General features: G+C 42.3%; 1 protein-coding gene across 3 annotated transcripts in view; it reads left to right on the top strand.

Annotated features, from left to right (window-relative positions):
- Window positions 1-857: 857 nt before the first annotated feature.
- The window catches only part of LOC131240170 (F-box protein SKIP16), a 41,540-nt gene continuing 26,034 nt past the window's right edge, over window positions 858-16,363 (top strand). Inside the window, exon 1 of one of the 3 annotated variants that reach the window (XM_058238251.1) lies at window positions 858-1,193. In XM_058238251.1, coding sequence (XP_058094234.1) covers window positions 954-1,193 — 240 coding nt within the window. In that variant the 5' untranslated portion in view covers window positions 858-953. The remainder of the gene's footprint in view (window positions 1,194-16,363) is intronic. The other 2 variants (XM_058238250.1, XM_058238249.1) reach the window with 2 other exon arrangements.

The following is a 16,363-nucleotide window of genomic DNA, read 5'->3' as shown; positions in this document are numbered from 1 at the left end:
GGTTTGCAATCTACGGTGAGAGCTTGGATTACACGTAAAATCATTTCAATAGTTGCAGGTGTAACACGTGTGTCACTGTACACTATCATTCTATTGGGCACATGACCCACTAATGATGATCAACACCGTCCAAACACTGTCCATGTAAATCAGCATCGTCCAAACATTGTCCGGCATGGTCCAAACATTCTCCATATTAATCAACAATTAAAAATCGTTGGTTAGTCACTCAGACATGATCTTGTGCTTGCGGTCCATCCGAAACTTGGAATTTCATCATTTTCAGGCAAAGCATATATTTTCAGTGGGCTTATCACAACCATGGTGTCAAAATTTATATATCTCACTAATTAGGGATATTAAAGTTGATTTAGTAATCAAATTTAAACCCCTGCAAATATTAATTTTGAATTAAAGGTGATTCACACTTCGGGGTGCCGGTGCCAAACACACTGGTTTCCAATCCTGGGGTTCCGAATCCAAGGGTTCCAAATCCACACTCCCAAACAGGCCCTAAGTGGATAGTACTAAAGGAAACAGTTGGAATAATGGTCCACACTGTTGAAGCCTTTTTAGGCTTTACATTGATGTTTATTTATCATCTAACCTGTTCATAAGATCACACAGACATGGATGAGGGGAAACACAAAAATAAAAAATATAAGCTTAATCCAAAACATCTGTGGCCCCAAGAATTCCTCAACGGTGGACGTTCAATTCACACTGTTTTATGTGGTGTGGTCCATTTGAGCTTTGGATATGCATTATTTTTGGGCTCATGTACTAAAATTATACGGTAAGATGGATGGACGGAGTGGATAAAATACATAAATCATGGTGAACTTCACAGAGTTTACTCTGTACGCAATCCAAGTCCTTCCGGTGGATGCCGCACACAGTGCACGTTAGCGCACATCCAAACCAGAGCTATTTGCTCCCTTCCACCTATATCCATGTTCAGAGAGAGAGAGAGAGAGAGACAGGGAGAGATGGGGTTAGAAGATTTGGGAGATTTGGTCCTCAGCATCATCTTATCAAAAGTAGGCCCAAAAAATGCTGCTATGATCGCCTGCGTCAGCCGTCGATATAGGGTTTCAGCTTCCGACGAAGGTCTCTGGCTCAGATTCTGCTCCGAGGAACTCGATCTCTCCTCTCCCGAAGATCCGTACGGAAAACCTGCGCCTTCCTTCAAGGTAAGTATCTCGATCTTAATCATGTTTCCGCACTGTTCGATGAAATTCCGCGTACTTTCGTCCATCTCTGTTTGAATTTCTGGCCCGATTGAAGTTTAGTGAAACTGAGGTTGCCACTTCGAATCTTGCTGTTATTTGTCTTTTCTGAATGCTGTTAGTGTATGATGTTTGGAATTTGTGCTTTTGCTTCAAATAAATTAGGGGTCGTTTGGATGCCTTAATTTCTAAGTGGGAATCGGATTACAGGGCGCGTTTGGATGGGTATATTGCACGTAATCAGATTGCAGGCTGCAATCCGATTACAGCTTTTAGCTGTAATCTGAAACATGAGAAAATGTCAAATTTCAGATTACAGGTAATGGGATTTCAGGTAACGGTTCTGATTTTTGAAAAATCTTAATGAAGGGAGAGTTGCGGATATCTTCCAACAGCTATGTAGGGAATGAAAACGGAAAAAAAAAAATGAAGAAGAAGAAGAAGTAAAATAAGAAGATATACACTGGCTCCTCTCTCTCTCTCTCTGTGTGTGTTTATTGTTGCTAGGTTGAAACCTCTCATACGATTTGGATGGCTTTCAAACCCCTAAATGATGGTGCAGTGTTTTAGGAAGGTGCGGCTACAGTGGATCCCCGGATCCACTGTGGGTGGGATCCCTGAATGTGGGGCCTACCATGATTTATGTAGCTTAATCTACGCCGTCCATCCCTTTTGAAATCTCATTTTAGGGCATTATTCCAAAAATGAAGCAATTCAAATCTTAGGTTGACCACACCACATGAAACAATGATGATTGGATCCTCACCATTAAAAACTTCTTGGGGGATACTGGAATGTTTATTTGCCATCCAACCTTTTGATAAGGTCACAAAGACCTGGATGAAGGGCCCATACAAATATAAGCTTGATCCAAAACTTTCATAGCCCACACAAATATCAATTGAAAGGTTTAGATCCAATTATTCTAACCCTCGATTGGATGGCCCGTGACCAATATATAGATGAACATTATTGATTGATGTATATGTGGGCCATATCTATCTAACAGGTAGGTACAATTTTAATAAGAATTTTTTAATCATATATTTGATGGCCATCGATTAAAAGACTTGTATCTACTGATTCTAGCCGTTGATTGGAGCATGTTTATAGATTTTTGCTTTACAAAATTATTTGAAGTTATTTTCTATTTGAATTATTAGAGACACATGTTTAAACTCATTAGTTGCTATTAATTTGATGTTGGTTTATTGTGAATTATTTATATTCAATAGTCATCATAAAAGGAAATTTGAATTAGTGGGCCCACTTCTGTGGCCCACCAAATGATTTGTTTAGTGTAAGGATTGACCACAGGCTTTATTGCATTGGGCTTATCCCAATGATCTATCTTAAATGAAGATTTTATATGTCATTTAATTATATTTAAAGGATTTACCATTCCAAGCTCTATTGTGTGCAAATACCTAGTTACAGGCTGTAAACATATTTCAATTTATCCAAATACAAACAATTATTTACTTGTAATCATATTACAGCTTAAAGCCAAACAGGACAGGCTGCAAACACTTTACACCTGTAATCAGATTACCTGTAATGATTTTATAGGCATCCAAACGACCCCTTATTGGATTTCATTGTTATTGGGGGCGAATTGGTGAAGCTGTTTTGAATTTGTTGATCCTTATTTTGATTGCAATTGTTGAGAGCAGTTGCAATCTTTGCCACTAATCCTCGTTTTGAGAGAGGTATGGAGAGACAAAAGGGGAATAGAGAGTGAAGGAAGAAGGGGGATTGTAGTAATGGGAACCGAGGGGAGGGTTGCTTGAGGAGTGACAATCCACCAGGGGGAGTCGGGGGAAAGTAGATAAAGGTTTTTTTTTTTTTTTTTGAGGGGGGGGGGGGGGGGGGGGGGGGGGTGTGCTGCCAGAAGAAGGGGAGGTGGATGGTTGGATGAAAGTTAGAAGAAGGAAGCAGGGGCCACAGAAGAAAGGGTTATGTAAGGAGTTATCGGAGCTCCCAACCCATTTTATTGTCGGTTTCCCCAAGGGTTGGCTTCCAATCAATTTCTCTAAGGCCTTCGGCGGGGCGAGTAAGGTTATGGAGGTGATGTTACCTCAAGATTGGAAATCTTCATCTTATTGCGGGTCCACCTTCATTCGAATGAGCTTGGAGAAGGAGGTGGCAATGGCTATTAAGTTGCTACCTGGAGAGAGTTTCGGAGGGAAGAAGCTTTAGGTTTTGAAGGCCTAATTCGGTCCTGAGGTAAAAAACAGAGAAGGTGAGAGAAAGGAAATTGGGAGGAGAGCAGAGGGGAGAAGGTGGAAACTAGGCAAGAATTGTTTCGAAAAGAAAAAAGGGGAGATTGGCCAAATCAGAGGTGAAAAATCTACTTCTTTTGAGGATGCAGTGGTTGGGGAGAAACATCCGCAACGGTTGTAGGGGGAGAAAGAAGCAGATGAGGAGAAGTGGATTTGGACAGAGGGCTTCGATAAAGACCATATGGTTTTTGTTAGGCCAGAAGTGATCGAAAATGCATGGAATACTCTACAATGGTCACTGGAAGCAGAAAGCTATGAAGATGGCCATCATATCGCGAATTAAGATTTGGCTTGAAGAATGTTGTTGTTTGGTTGACGCAGATTTCACTGTTAAGCTTATCGGGTCAAATGAGGTATGGATTTTTGTTAAACTAGGGGCGAATCTGGATTGAGTGGTGGTTGCAGGAGCCATATTTAAGGATGGGCTTATAAGACAGACCAAGAGATCAATAGAGAAATCCTATTTCGGATTGGAGGAGGTCTGGTTCTTGACGTAGGGAATCACTCTGGAGCTATGGTTCAACGAAGTGTTCCTAGCAGTTGGATTGTGCTTGTGAAGTGGTTGTGATCAATGCCATGACGAAAGATGGAGAGGAGCTCGGGGTAGCTCGGGTATGTGTAAAGAAGATGTGGGCAATGATGGACCCTGCCACTGTCAAAGTAGCAGTCGGGGTATAAAGTTTAGATTTGAAGGTGGAGAGGGAGGAAAGCTGGGGGGATTCCACATAGATGGGGAGAGATCTTGAGTAGAAGAGAAGACAGAGGTTTGGAGGCCGAGCCTATGGTTGCTGAGACATGTGCCACAATTTTTTTCTTTGGGTGGAGATGACACGTGGGGTTGGGGTTGTTGTGGGAGTACCAGATGCCGAATTTATGGTTGCTAAGACACGTGCCTCGATTGTTGGTAGCAGCTTTTGGGGGGGAGACAACGGTGAGATGACACGTGGGTTTGGGGTTGTTGTAGGAGCACCGATGTAATGTTCCGCCTCTTTGGGCCTGATGGTGGTAGTAGGTCTGGATGCTGAGCCTATGGTTACTGAGACATGTGCCCCAATTGTTGTTAGCTGCTTTAAGCGATGTGGAAGGGAGAGAGTAGGGAGGAGGTGGATGGCTTGGTCTGAACCATCAATGAGGTGTCTCTTTCGATGGTGGCTCTTAATACTGTCGATGGAGAGTTATTTGTATTCGACGCGTGGCAGGGAAGCGATCGAGACCATGCAGGGGAATGTCCGGGGATGTTGACATGTGGTGGGATGGGCCCCACACCCCCTCACTCTCATGTTACCCCTGGCACGTGATTGAGGCGCTTTATCTGGAATGACTATTAAGCAACTGCACGTGTGAATCATTTCCACCACTTATTGAAAACGAGATGTAGTTTGTCTGTTGAATGCATCTGGGGCAGAGGAAGTCACATGTGAAGAGCTTGATTCGGCTTCCAGTCCCTCCGTGCATAGGAGCTGCATGCAAATCCTTACAACAAGATTGGATGATGGATTGGTGGAGCTTGTGAGCAGAGAGGTGTCTGCGGTCAACGCGTGGTAGGGAGTCAATCAAGATTATGCAAGGCAGTCTTTGGGGATGTTGACACATGGTGGGGATGGTGCTACGCCCCCTTGCTCGTGTATTGCTCCCATCACATGCAATTGTGGTGCTTTCTTTGGCACGATTATTAAGTGACCACACGTGGGAATTATTTCTACCCCTTATTTATTGAAAATGAGATGCGGTTCCTCTATTGAATGCAGCTGGGGCAGAGAAAGTCTCTTGTGAAAGCTTGATTTAGCTTCCAGTCCCTTCGCACATGGGAGCCACATGCAAATACTTACAGTGAGATTGGATGACAGATTGGTGGAGCTTGGGAGCAAGGAGGATATCCATGTGGGTCTTGTCTTTGAGGAGTAGTGGGATGATTGGGTAAACTTCGGAAGAGGGATGGCAATTGATAGTGAGGAGAAAGTGGATGCTGTGGAGGGAGTGGCGTTGCGCTGGGGACTTTGGCTATTGAGGTGGACATTCTGGAAGAGGCTTTGATTATAACTCCGTTACGCGCTACAAAGACGAGAGATGATGTAGGTTTGCTATTCGTTAGTTTGATTTAGTCACTACAATAGGGAGGGCAAGATGTTTTCATGGGAAACAATGATTTAATTGAAGCACAATTTCGTTGGCCCAAAGACACATTGGATAGGGTTGGAGGCCCGGTGGGACTATCCTTTGGGACTCGGGATGAGGATGTATACATGATATTCTAGTTTGTTCAAGGTAGACGAGCTCAGAGACAGCAAGAATGTTAGGTGGCGAAGGCCAGAAAATCTTCTAGAGGTTGGAGGGAACTTCTCAGGTGAGTTAGCTAGCCTCTTCAATGGGTTTGACATTGTGCACTCTGATGCAGGACATGAAAATTAGATATGATGTGCAAGATTTCAGGCTTTAGATCATAATAATTTAGAAACAATCACAATAATTCCACATCCCACATAAAGTCAAGCATTCAACAAGGGAAATCTATGAGGGTCCAAGCCTACACATGTTAGGGCTGAATCAATTAAAAATTATAGACCAAACAATGCTCAAAGGATAGTAGATTCATCTACACATGCAAAGGATTATTTCCCAATCCAAGGGATTCTCACGTTTCAATTCGGGAAAACCTAGGGTTTCAAAAGTGGAATAGAACTTGAGGATTTGAGATTATCTAAGGTTAGGGTTATGGAAACAAGGCGAAAGAGGAGTGAAATAGAGACGAGAGGGAATCTGTGATCAGCCCGCACATGTGGACAACAAACCAGACTGACGCACGTGCGTGGATGGTGCCCCGCACATGTGTGGGGCCCACGAATTTGGAATCGACCGGCTAGGGCCTGGTCGGCCAGGGATGGGCCACCTTCCCTCCAATTTTCAGGCCAAACGGATGATCGGTGTGAACATAGTGCTCCACCAAAGTTTCAGCCCTCCTGCAGGGCCAGATTCTGAAAATCTGCTGTAGGGGAAAGATTAGCTGCAAACGTGGGTGGATTTAATGAGAGGATGGCTGTAGGAGATGAGGAATGTGGAGGGTAGGAGATGGGGGCAATTTGGGATGGGTGTGGCTTTGCACCACGGTAGTTAGCCCTTCAAAGAAGGGAGGGTTTTGCACCCAATTAGGTTTCCACAACTCAGAGAATTAGAGAAGCAGGAAAGCGCAGAATTTTATTAATCATCAATGGAAAAACCCCACAAGGGGTTGCCTATTTATAAGAAAAACCTATATCCCAAAAGCCGCGCCATGTGCACATACTATTACTTAAAGACAAAGTAATAAAAAATAACAACTAATCAATGCAATCTAAACCGTTCATGATGTTCCTAATAACGGTAATAAGCAAAACTTAGTCCTAGGTCACCTAGGGTAGTGGGGCACGATCATGAGATCCATTGATGGGATCCACATGATGATTGGGTCCACCCCAAGGAACCCAAACAGTCCTCTAACTAGGAGGCCCTCCATGGATGTCGTCACCAATCCAGATCGAAGGTGGGGTCCTCCTTGCGTACATGCATAAGGGGGGCGTGCATGTGCGCGAGATGTTCTCATTAACTCTCCCCGGCTGCGAAGATTTCACCACTAGCGAAACAGAACTCTTGAACCGCTCCAAGATGTTAGGATCAAGTCTCTAAAGCTCCTCAGTAAGCTACGTACTGTCTGAAGCTGGGCGTGACTTGTACTTGACTAGGAACTTTTAAAATCCGCCGTCTAACGTCAATATTATCTGATTGTCCAGAATATCTTCTATCTCTTCTCTAGGTGTGGGAAGGGTAGGTATGAGAGGTAGAGGCTGGGAAGAAGGGTCGGGAAGAGGCCATGAATCAACGGAAAGGTCTGGGGAATCAGGATGGTGGGGCGAAAGGCTGGACAATGTATCAGGGGTTCCTCAAAAAGTAACTAGATCCTCCACATAGAATGTGGAACTAATGCCCATGGAAGGTGGAAGATCTACTACATACGCATTGAGACCGTTTCGTTTTAAAATTTTGAATGGTCCAGCACTACGCGTGTAATTTATGAACGGCTCCCTGAGGGTACTGCTCCGACCTGATGCGGACCATCACAGAGTCCCCAACATTGAATTCCTTGAAACGTTTATGCTGATCTGCAGAAAGTTTGTAATGTTCATTACTAGTAGTGATCTTTCGCCTGCTTTTTTGATGCAATGAATGAATGTGATGCTCGAAAGACTCTGTAGACTCTGTTAGGTTATGGAACAGAGACATAGGGACTAGGTTGATAGGTTTCCTAAGTTTATAACCAGTAACGACTTCAAAAGGACTTAAACCTGTGGACCTGCTGACAGAACTATTAAAAGCAAACTCAGTTATAGGTAGTGCAGCGTCCCATGTCCTGGTGTGTTCCTCCACTAAACATCTGAGCAAATTCCTTAGGCTCCTATTGACCACCTTAGTCTGACCATGAGTTTGAGGATGGTAGGCAGAAGAAAATTGGAGCTTAATAATCATCATGTGCCATAGTGTCTTCCAAAAATAACTCATGAATTGCACATTACGGTCAGACACTATGGTTTTGGGTAACCTATGCAGTTTGACGACCTCACTAAAGAACAATTCGGCAACATGAGATGCATCGGAGGTCTTCGAACAAAGAATGAAGTGGGCCATTTTAGAAAAACGATCCACGACAACAAATATGGAATCATGCTTCCGAATAGTCTTGGAGAGCCTAAGCACGAAGTCCATATTGATGTCCTGCCAAGGGGCGAATGGTACTGGCAATGGTGTGTATAGCCATGTGTTCTGCTTTTTCTGCTTTGCCAGTTGACAAGTACGACACTGCCCTATAATTTTGGCCACGTCTCGCTTGAGGCTTGGCCAATAGAACCTATCCTCTACTAGGGCAATGGTCTTGCGTCGACCAAAATGACCCGCGAGGCCTCCTGAATGTAACTCCCAGACAAGAAAATCATGGAGGGAAGCGCGATGTATGCACAAGCGGTCACTCTTGAACAAATATCCTTCCAAAATCAGATACTCACTGCTAGCTCCTGACGAACTCTCTAACAACGACGCGTACACAACTCAAAAATCCGGGCACTTAGAATAATCTTCTTTGACACGCTCGACGCCCGCAACTTCGACACTAATGGAATTGAGTAACGTGACTCGACGACTTAACGTGTCGACAGGCTTATTCTCTACACCGGCCTTGTGCTTAAGCACAAAAGTGTACTCTTGAAGGAATTGGACCCACTTGGCGTGCCTAGGGTTTAATTTCTTCTGAGAGTTCAATTATTGCATGGCCTCGTGATCTGAGAATAAGACGAATTCTTGTGGCAATAGATAATGACGCTAGTGGCGCATTGATTGCACTATCGCATAGAATTCTTTGTCATAGGTGGAGTATTTTTGCTTCGCCTCATTTAGTTTCTCACTAAAAAAGGCAACAGGGTGCCCTTCCTGACTAAGTATTCCTCCTATGCCGACTCTTGACGCGTCGCATGCGACTTCAAAAACTTTCGAAAAATTCGGAAGTCGCATGACTGGAGCTTTGGTCATCCTGACCTTTATCTCGTTGAAGGCCTTCGAGGCTACCTTCGTCCATTGAAACTCTCATTTTTTTATGCAATCTGTGATGGGAATCATAATGGAACTGAAGCCTCGAATGAACCGCCTATAGAAGGTAGCTAAGCCGTGGAAGCTGCGCACCTCGTGAATATTGCGGGGTTCTGGCCAATTGACAATGACCTTAACCTTCTTGGGATCCGCCAATAAACTTTCAGCTGACACAACAATACCTAAGAAGATAACACTACTAGACATAAACGTACACTTCTTTAGGTTGGCATATAATTTCTCAACTCTATGGATCCTACAAACCCACCTCAAATGTTTGAGGTGTTGTTCCTTGGTCATGCTATAAATCAAGATATAATCAAAGTAGACGACTAGGAACTTCCCCATAAAGGGCCTCAACACTTGGGTTATTACACGCATGAAAGTACTTGGGGCATTAGTCCGCCCAAAAGCCATGATTAGCCACTCGTATAGCCTATCCTTTGTCTTGAAGGTCGTCTTCCAATCATCACCAGGGCGCACACGGATTTGGTAATTACTACTTTTGAGGTCAATTTTTGAGAAGATAGTAGCATTGGCCATCATATTCAATATGTCATCAAAACGCGGTATGGGAAACCGATACTTGACTGTGATTTTGTTGATGACCCTACTATCAACACACATCCTCCATGTGCCATCCTTCTTAGGTGTAAGAAGGGCGAGCACGACACACGGGCTCATGCTTTCTCGAATAAAACCCTTTTCTAGGAGCTCATTAATCTGTTTTTTCAACTCTACATGCTCTTTTGAGTTCATTCTGTAATGAGGGAGGTTTGGTAGAGTCACCCCAGGGACTAAATCAATGGCGTGCTGTATGTCCCTCATAGGGGGAAGCTCATCTTGTAGATCTGCAGGAAAGATGTCATGAAACTCATCCACTACCGAAACAGCCTTAGTGGGTAACTCTACACTAGCCTCTGGTGCACTTTCCCTAGCCACTAGGGCGTACACTATCAAGTCCGCCTCAGTCTCTCGCTTAAAGTCCTTGGCATTTAGAATATAGAGAGGCTTAAACTTGGACTTCGATTCCTTCAATTCTTTTGAGCCACTCACACTACTCTGTGTGCCGGACTCCTTTCCCAGTCGTGTTCTTGGGTGGAAGTGGATTTAGCTTGACCTTCTTGCCCTCAAACCAGAATGTATACACATTTGAACAACCAAATATGGTAACATCCCTGTCATAGAGCCAGGGTCTACCCATAATGATATGGCCAACATCCATGGGAATAATATTGCACCAGAGTGTATCTTTATATGATCTAAACTGAATAGGAACAAGACAACGGTGCGATACTGGAATGAAAGTCTCATTAACTCAAAACACTCTATAGGGTTGAGGATGGGCTTCGAGCTTCAAGCCCAAACGACTCACCGTAACAGTTGATGCCACATTAGCACAACCACCACTGTCCACGATCATCTTGCAACTCTTATCCCCACACTTTGCATAGGTATAGAAGATCGTGTTGCGGCGCCAATCATCGGTAGTTGTGCTTGGGCAAAGGCGCAATGCACGACTGCCAGGGTTATAGACTCTTACGCTCCCTCTTCCTCATCACTGGGGGTTTCTGCTAGCTCATACTCTTCCTCCTCATCGTTACTTTGTGGGGGCACTACTTCTACTTGCCCATCAATAAGTAGCACCTTGGTGCCTTTTTTCGTGTCGCACTAGTGGGTAAAGTGACCAAACCCCTGACACCTAAAACACCTACTTGCTCCCAATGTTGTTAAATAGCATATGCAATCGAGTGAGATTGCATATGCCTGTGCGCATATGCGGTCGCACATTTTTTTATTTTTTAAAAAACATTTTTCAAAAAAAAAATAAATTAGAAAAATATGGATAAATTAAGAAAAAAATGAATAAATTATTATATGTCATTGGCCCTTGAAATACATTTAATTTAAGTAAAATAAAACCAATTACATAATGAATTAAATATTAAGTCATTATTCATCAACAATTCTACATTCTACAATATAGTTAACTTAACATTTAACAAATATGAAATATCAACATTCAACATTTAACACTACATATACATCAAGAATCAACATTAACACACTTAGTAAACAAAATGAAGAAGTTATTTATTTATTATTCATCTAATCATATACTATATACATTGATCTAGTTGCCATTGTGGCATATCACCACCAGGTCCACTACCACCACCACCACCATCATCATCATTCGAGTCATCTCCTTCTTCCACAGACACTTCTTCTTCTTCCGTTTCTTCATCATCTGTACGTACTAATACTTTATCAACATCCAATGGTGGATGATCTTCAGCTTGATCATCATCATCACCATCTCCTTCTTCCATCTCCTGAATCTCTTCAACGGGTTGACGGCTACTACTCGCCCCCCGGCTGCCCCCCATCCTTCGCCTCGGAGTGGTACTACCTTCACTAGGTGTCGATCTGTATGTGGCATCTTCAACTTGTGCCCATGTTAGGTCCTCTCCAGCAAATACCGGGTCCTCCGTCTTTACGAGCCACTCGTTATCTGCATCCAACTCATCTAAGCAGATAGGGTCAAAGAAACCGGGCTTTTCTTTCCTAGTTTGGAATTGTTCTCGCAATTTTTGATTGTATTGAACAAAAACCAAGTCGTTGAGCTTTTTCTGCTCTAGGCGATTCATTTTCTTGGTATGAATCTGCTAAAAAGAAAGCACATTTGACATTAGTTATTTAGGTAATTAATTTAGCTTAGGCCTTACACTAAAAAATTGAAGTTTACAATTACTAAACAGTCTAAACTTACCGCCTCGAACGTGCTCCAATTGTGCTCGCAACCACTGGTAGAACACGTGAGTCCAAGAATCCTCATAGCTAGCTTTTTTAGAGATGGATCCTTCCTGTTCAGGTCCACTCCATAGGCAGCCCACCAGTCAGCTGAGAAAAACAATTGAAGTAGGTTAGAGACACTTTGTAGAAAAACTATTTGTAAGACATTAAGACTGACATTCATAGTAGTACTTACTGGGTAATTTTATTGTCTGATGCCTTATTACAATATCCCTTAAGAATATCCCCTCACTTTTTGTGTAGAAGTCCAGTAAAGTTGAGATCTTGTCCTGTTCTCCTCTATCGGGAATCATTTTTTCCAAGACATAAATAAATCTAACCATATGCATAGTTAGTGCTTCTGTTGGATCAGCAGAAGCGAATAAACAAGCTAGGTTAAGGATGTAAGCAGCTAAATACAATGAAGATGACATTTTGGCTGCCCCATCTTCTATCTATAATATCTAAAATTAGCTTGTAATTACGGTCTCTATAGTTAAAATGGTCCATGATCTTATTTTTCGCCCTCTCCATCGCATCATATATGTAGCCCATTGCAGGCTTCTTATCCCTGTCCACCAATCGCAACACAGTGACTAAGGGCTCAGATGCTTTTAGCGCCTTTACTACTTGTGTCAAAAAACTTTGAGAAATGATTGTTTGTTGAACCTGTTTCCCTTCAGCCTTCTTTGACCAAGGCCCACTTGTAAAATCAGCTGACACTACAAAGCTTCTAAGTTTTGATTTTTTTGCATGTAATCTTTATAGTGTTAAAAAGGCTATAGCGAAACGGGTGACTGCTGGATGTAGCAAGTTACCCCCAATATGTTTTCTCATTCGACTGAGAAGAAGGACGTGTTTGTACATAAAGACCGCGATTCTTTTAGCCCTTGCAATCACATTTATAAATAATCTACCTATATCTTCTAACATGAGATCAACACAATGGGCCGCATAGGGGGTCCAAAATAAACGTCACCTCTTCTCCATAAGAAGACTGGCCATTACATACGAGGCTGCGTTGTCTGTAATTACTTTTATAACATATTTCTCACCTATTTCTTCAACTACATTATCTAGTAAGCTAAACAAATATTCTCTTGTGTGTGAATGGCCCGATGCATCCACGGACTTCAAGAACATTGTCCCAGCTGGACAATTTACTAAAAAGTTAATGAGAGACTGACCGGATCTATCGGTCTATCCATCGGCCATTAGTGAACACCCATATGTTTTCTACGATTCCTTATATTCAGTTATGAAGGATTGTGTATATTCAACTTCAGTTTTCAGGCATGTCTCCCTCATTTCATGATATAAATGAGGTTTAAGCCCAGGTCCAAATTGACTTATAGCCTCAACCATTACTTTGAAGCTTCTCTATTTAACAGCATTGAAAGGTATGGCAGTTTGGTAAAACCACTTAGCAATATATTGAATAGTGGTTTTCCTATCTTTTTGTTTATACCGGTTCTCTGAAGTTGTTTGAACTGGCCCTTTACCTCTACCCCTTTGGTCGATTACATTCTCGGGGTGTGGTCTACACCATCTATCCATGGACCCATGCCCTTGGGCTTTTTTCGAGACCGTTGGTTGTACTTGTGGTTTAGACCGGCCTGTCGAAGTAGGGGGAGTGGGACGAGCTTCATCTACATTAACCACGTTTATATCTTCATATGCATCTTGTTCCAAATATTCCTCCTGACGTAGGGCATTATCGCATTTCTTTCTTTGACTGTTTTTCTATTTACTTCATGATTTCTCTTCGAATTTCTGGAGTAATTTTGTCGCATACTTTTGCATTTGACCCCGGTAAATGTGCAAGGTGTTGCTTGTGCCTTGCAATGCCACCGGAACTCACATATTATGTGAGTCTTTTCCGTAACACTACGATAGTGCCCATACTTTCAACCCGAGTCATTCGACTTGGGTTTCAAAGAGGAAGATTGGGAAGAAGATGTTATGTTAGTGGTGTGTGTATTGATTGCTAGTAGCCTAGTATTAAAAAGTAAAAACTAAAGTAAGAGACTAAGAGTAAAGCGACTAAAGAGATGCGACTTGGGAGAGGGAGAGAGAGAGAATTACACACTTGCACACTTACACTAGTAGTAGACTAGTAGTAGTCTAGTAGAAACTTGAAAGGGAGAGGGAAAAGAAAAGGAGATAGAGGGGGAGAGAGAGAGTTGAGTTACACTTGTAGAAAGGGAGAAGAAGAGGGAACAAAAAAGGAGAGAGAGAGAGAGTTGAGTTACACTTGTAGACTTGTAGAAAAGAGAGGGGAGAGAGCGATTTACACGCAAACAAAATTACCATTACAAATTTAAAAAGAGGTTCCAAATTCTTCAATCTTCACTTGTCTAAGTTGTCTTCTCTCAACCCTTGACTTGAGTCCTCGACCCTTGACTTGAGTCTTGATTTTGATTCTAGAATTATGTAGAATGTAGACTGGTAAAGTTATGTTGCTGTAAGTTGTAAGTTGTAACACTAAGTCACCAACATAACACTAACTTGTAACAAAGTAACAAACAAACTAAAAAAAATGTTAGAAGTTATTAGAAAACTTAAAACTTGGATATTATGAAACTTTAAGAGAGAATGAGATAGAAAGAGAGATAGATAATAGATTAGAAACTAGAAAGAGAGAGTGGTGGGTGTGTTGTGTGAATATTTATAACTTGGAAAAATTAGTAATTAGAAAGAGAGTTCAATTCAATGGATGGAGAGCTTGGTTGTCTTGTAATGTCTCTTGAATCTTGATTCTTGAATCCTTATGGATGTATGTACTTGTCCCTTGATTGAAACTTTAATCTCAATCTTGATTCTTAAAAGAAATATGGATGGAGGAGTGGAGCTTGAGGCTTGGAAATGTGTAAGAGAGAGTGTAAGAGAGCAAAATAAAGAGAGAGTTTGAGCTTTGAGCACATTTAGGAGTGCTTAGAAACCTTTTTTATAGAGAAAAAATAAGGATTTTTTTTTTTTTTTAATATATAAAATTTCCAACGGTCAGAAAACGGTTAGATTTATGACCGTTGGCAACTATGCAATTGCATATTATGGCACATGTGGCATATGCGATCGCATATGTGCGGTGATGCGATCGCATATGCTACTGTCGCATATGCGATCAGTGCACATATGTGCGCATATGCGAATGTGTGATCGCACATGACAACACTGGTTGCTCCACTTCTACGCGAGCTAGACCCGATAACCTCTTTACACTTATCATCCCCGAGCTTGGACTGAGAACTACTGGAAGGTTTGTTTTGGTATCCAGTGCTAGGCTTGGCCCCAGAAGGGTTGGCTTTAGCGCCAGAGTCGCGAAACTCAAACCGCCTTCCCACAGATGCTTTGAGGTATTGCTTGACCTCCAACACTACTTGATACATCTGTTCACGAGTGTCTATGTCCTTGGTGAGCAACTCTCTCCTAATGTCAGAACGGAGGCCCATTTTAAATTGAGTAAGGGTGAGTACGGGGTCTTCATCAACTTCACAATGGGTCAAGTACTCTTCGAACTTCTCAATGTATTTAGCAACACTCATCGAACCCTGTCAAAGAGACTGTCATTCCTTAACCAACCTCAAGTGGTAAGAAAAAGGGAGGTATTTTTCCTTAAGTGTTTCTTTCATCTCTTCCCAATGGACTATTGAGAGCTCCTTCGCACTTTCTTTCTTTTGCTCTACAGTAGCCCAAAACCTCTTTACTTGCCCCACAAGTTTCATCTTGGCGAATCGGACTCGACGAGCATCCGAGATTTCATACCACTCAAAATAGTGGTTCCATATCTGCCAACCAATCTAGAAAAGCTTTAGGGTCCAAGTGGTCATCAAACGTGGGGGCATCTACTCTAACTCCTTTGAGGAGTTGCGCATCGGGATCATAGTGGTCTTGATGTCCCTCACGGGGTGGGTGTACTGGTGCGTGCTCATAACCGATTCCTTGGCCACCTCCATTTCTTGGTCTATCTTCCTGACCACCTGCCTGAGATTGGGCATCTTCCCCAATGGTGGGGTTTGCCCAGGCGGATGTCTCTAGTTGGGTAACATGCACAGTAAGTTGATTCAAGTGTTGGTCAATACGTTGTTCCAAGTGCTTACCTAAAGACTCAAACTGTTGGGTCATTTTGTATATTGATTCTTGCAATTGCTCCATGTTTAGTGTGTAGGGTGTAACCCAAAGCCACGACCCGTATGTGTGGGCATACAACCACTAACTCAACTAAAAGACCTTCTAATACGACTATATGCGTTTAAGTGGGACTAAATGATCCTATGAGACTCTATATGAGGGAAACTACACAACTCTATCAAAATTCAACAATATAACTATCAAAATAAAGGGATAACAGAAAATTTCAGCAATGTGAATTGCTAACTTTCTGATAACAGAAATTTCAGTAGCTTATATCTGGAATTATGGACCTCTAAACAACTCTATATGATGAGA

Source organism: Magnolia sinica, chromosome 3 (assembly GCF_029962835.1).
Source record: "Magnolia sinica isolate HGM2019 chromosome 3, MsV1, whole genome shotgun sequence".
Taxonomy (NCBI): domain Eukaryota; kingdom Viridiplantae; phylum Streptophyta; class Magnoliopsida; order Magnoliales; family Magnoliaceae; genus Magnolia; species Magnolia sinica.
Note: the sequence above shows the minus strand (reverse complement) of the source record. Positions and strands in the feature narration are given on the sequence as shown.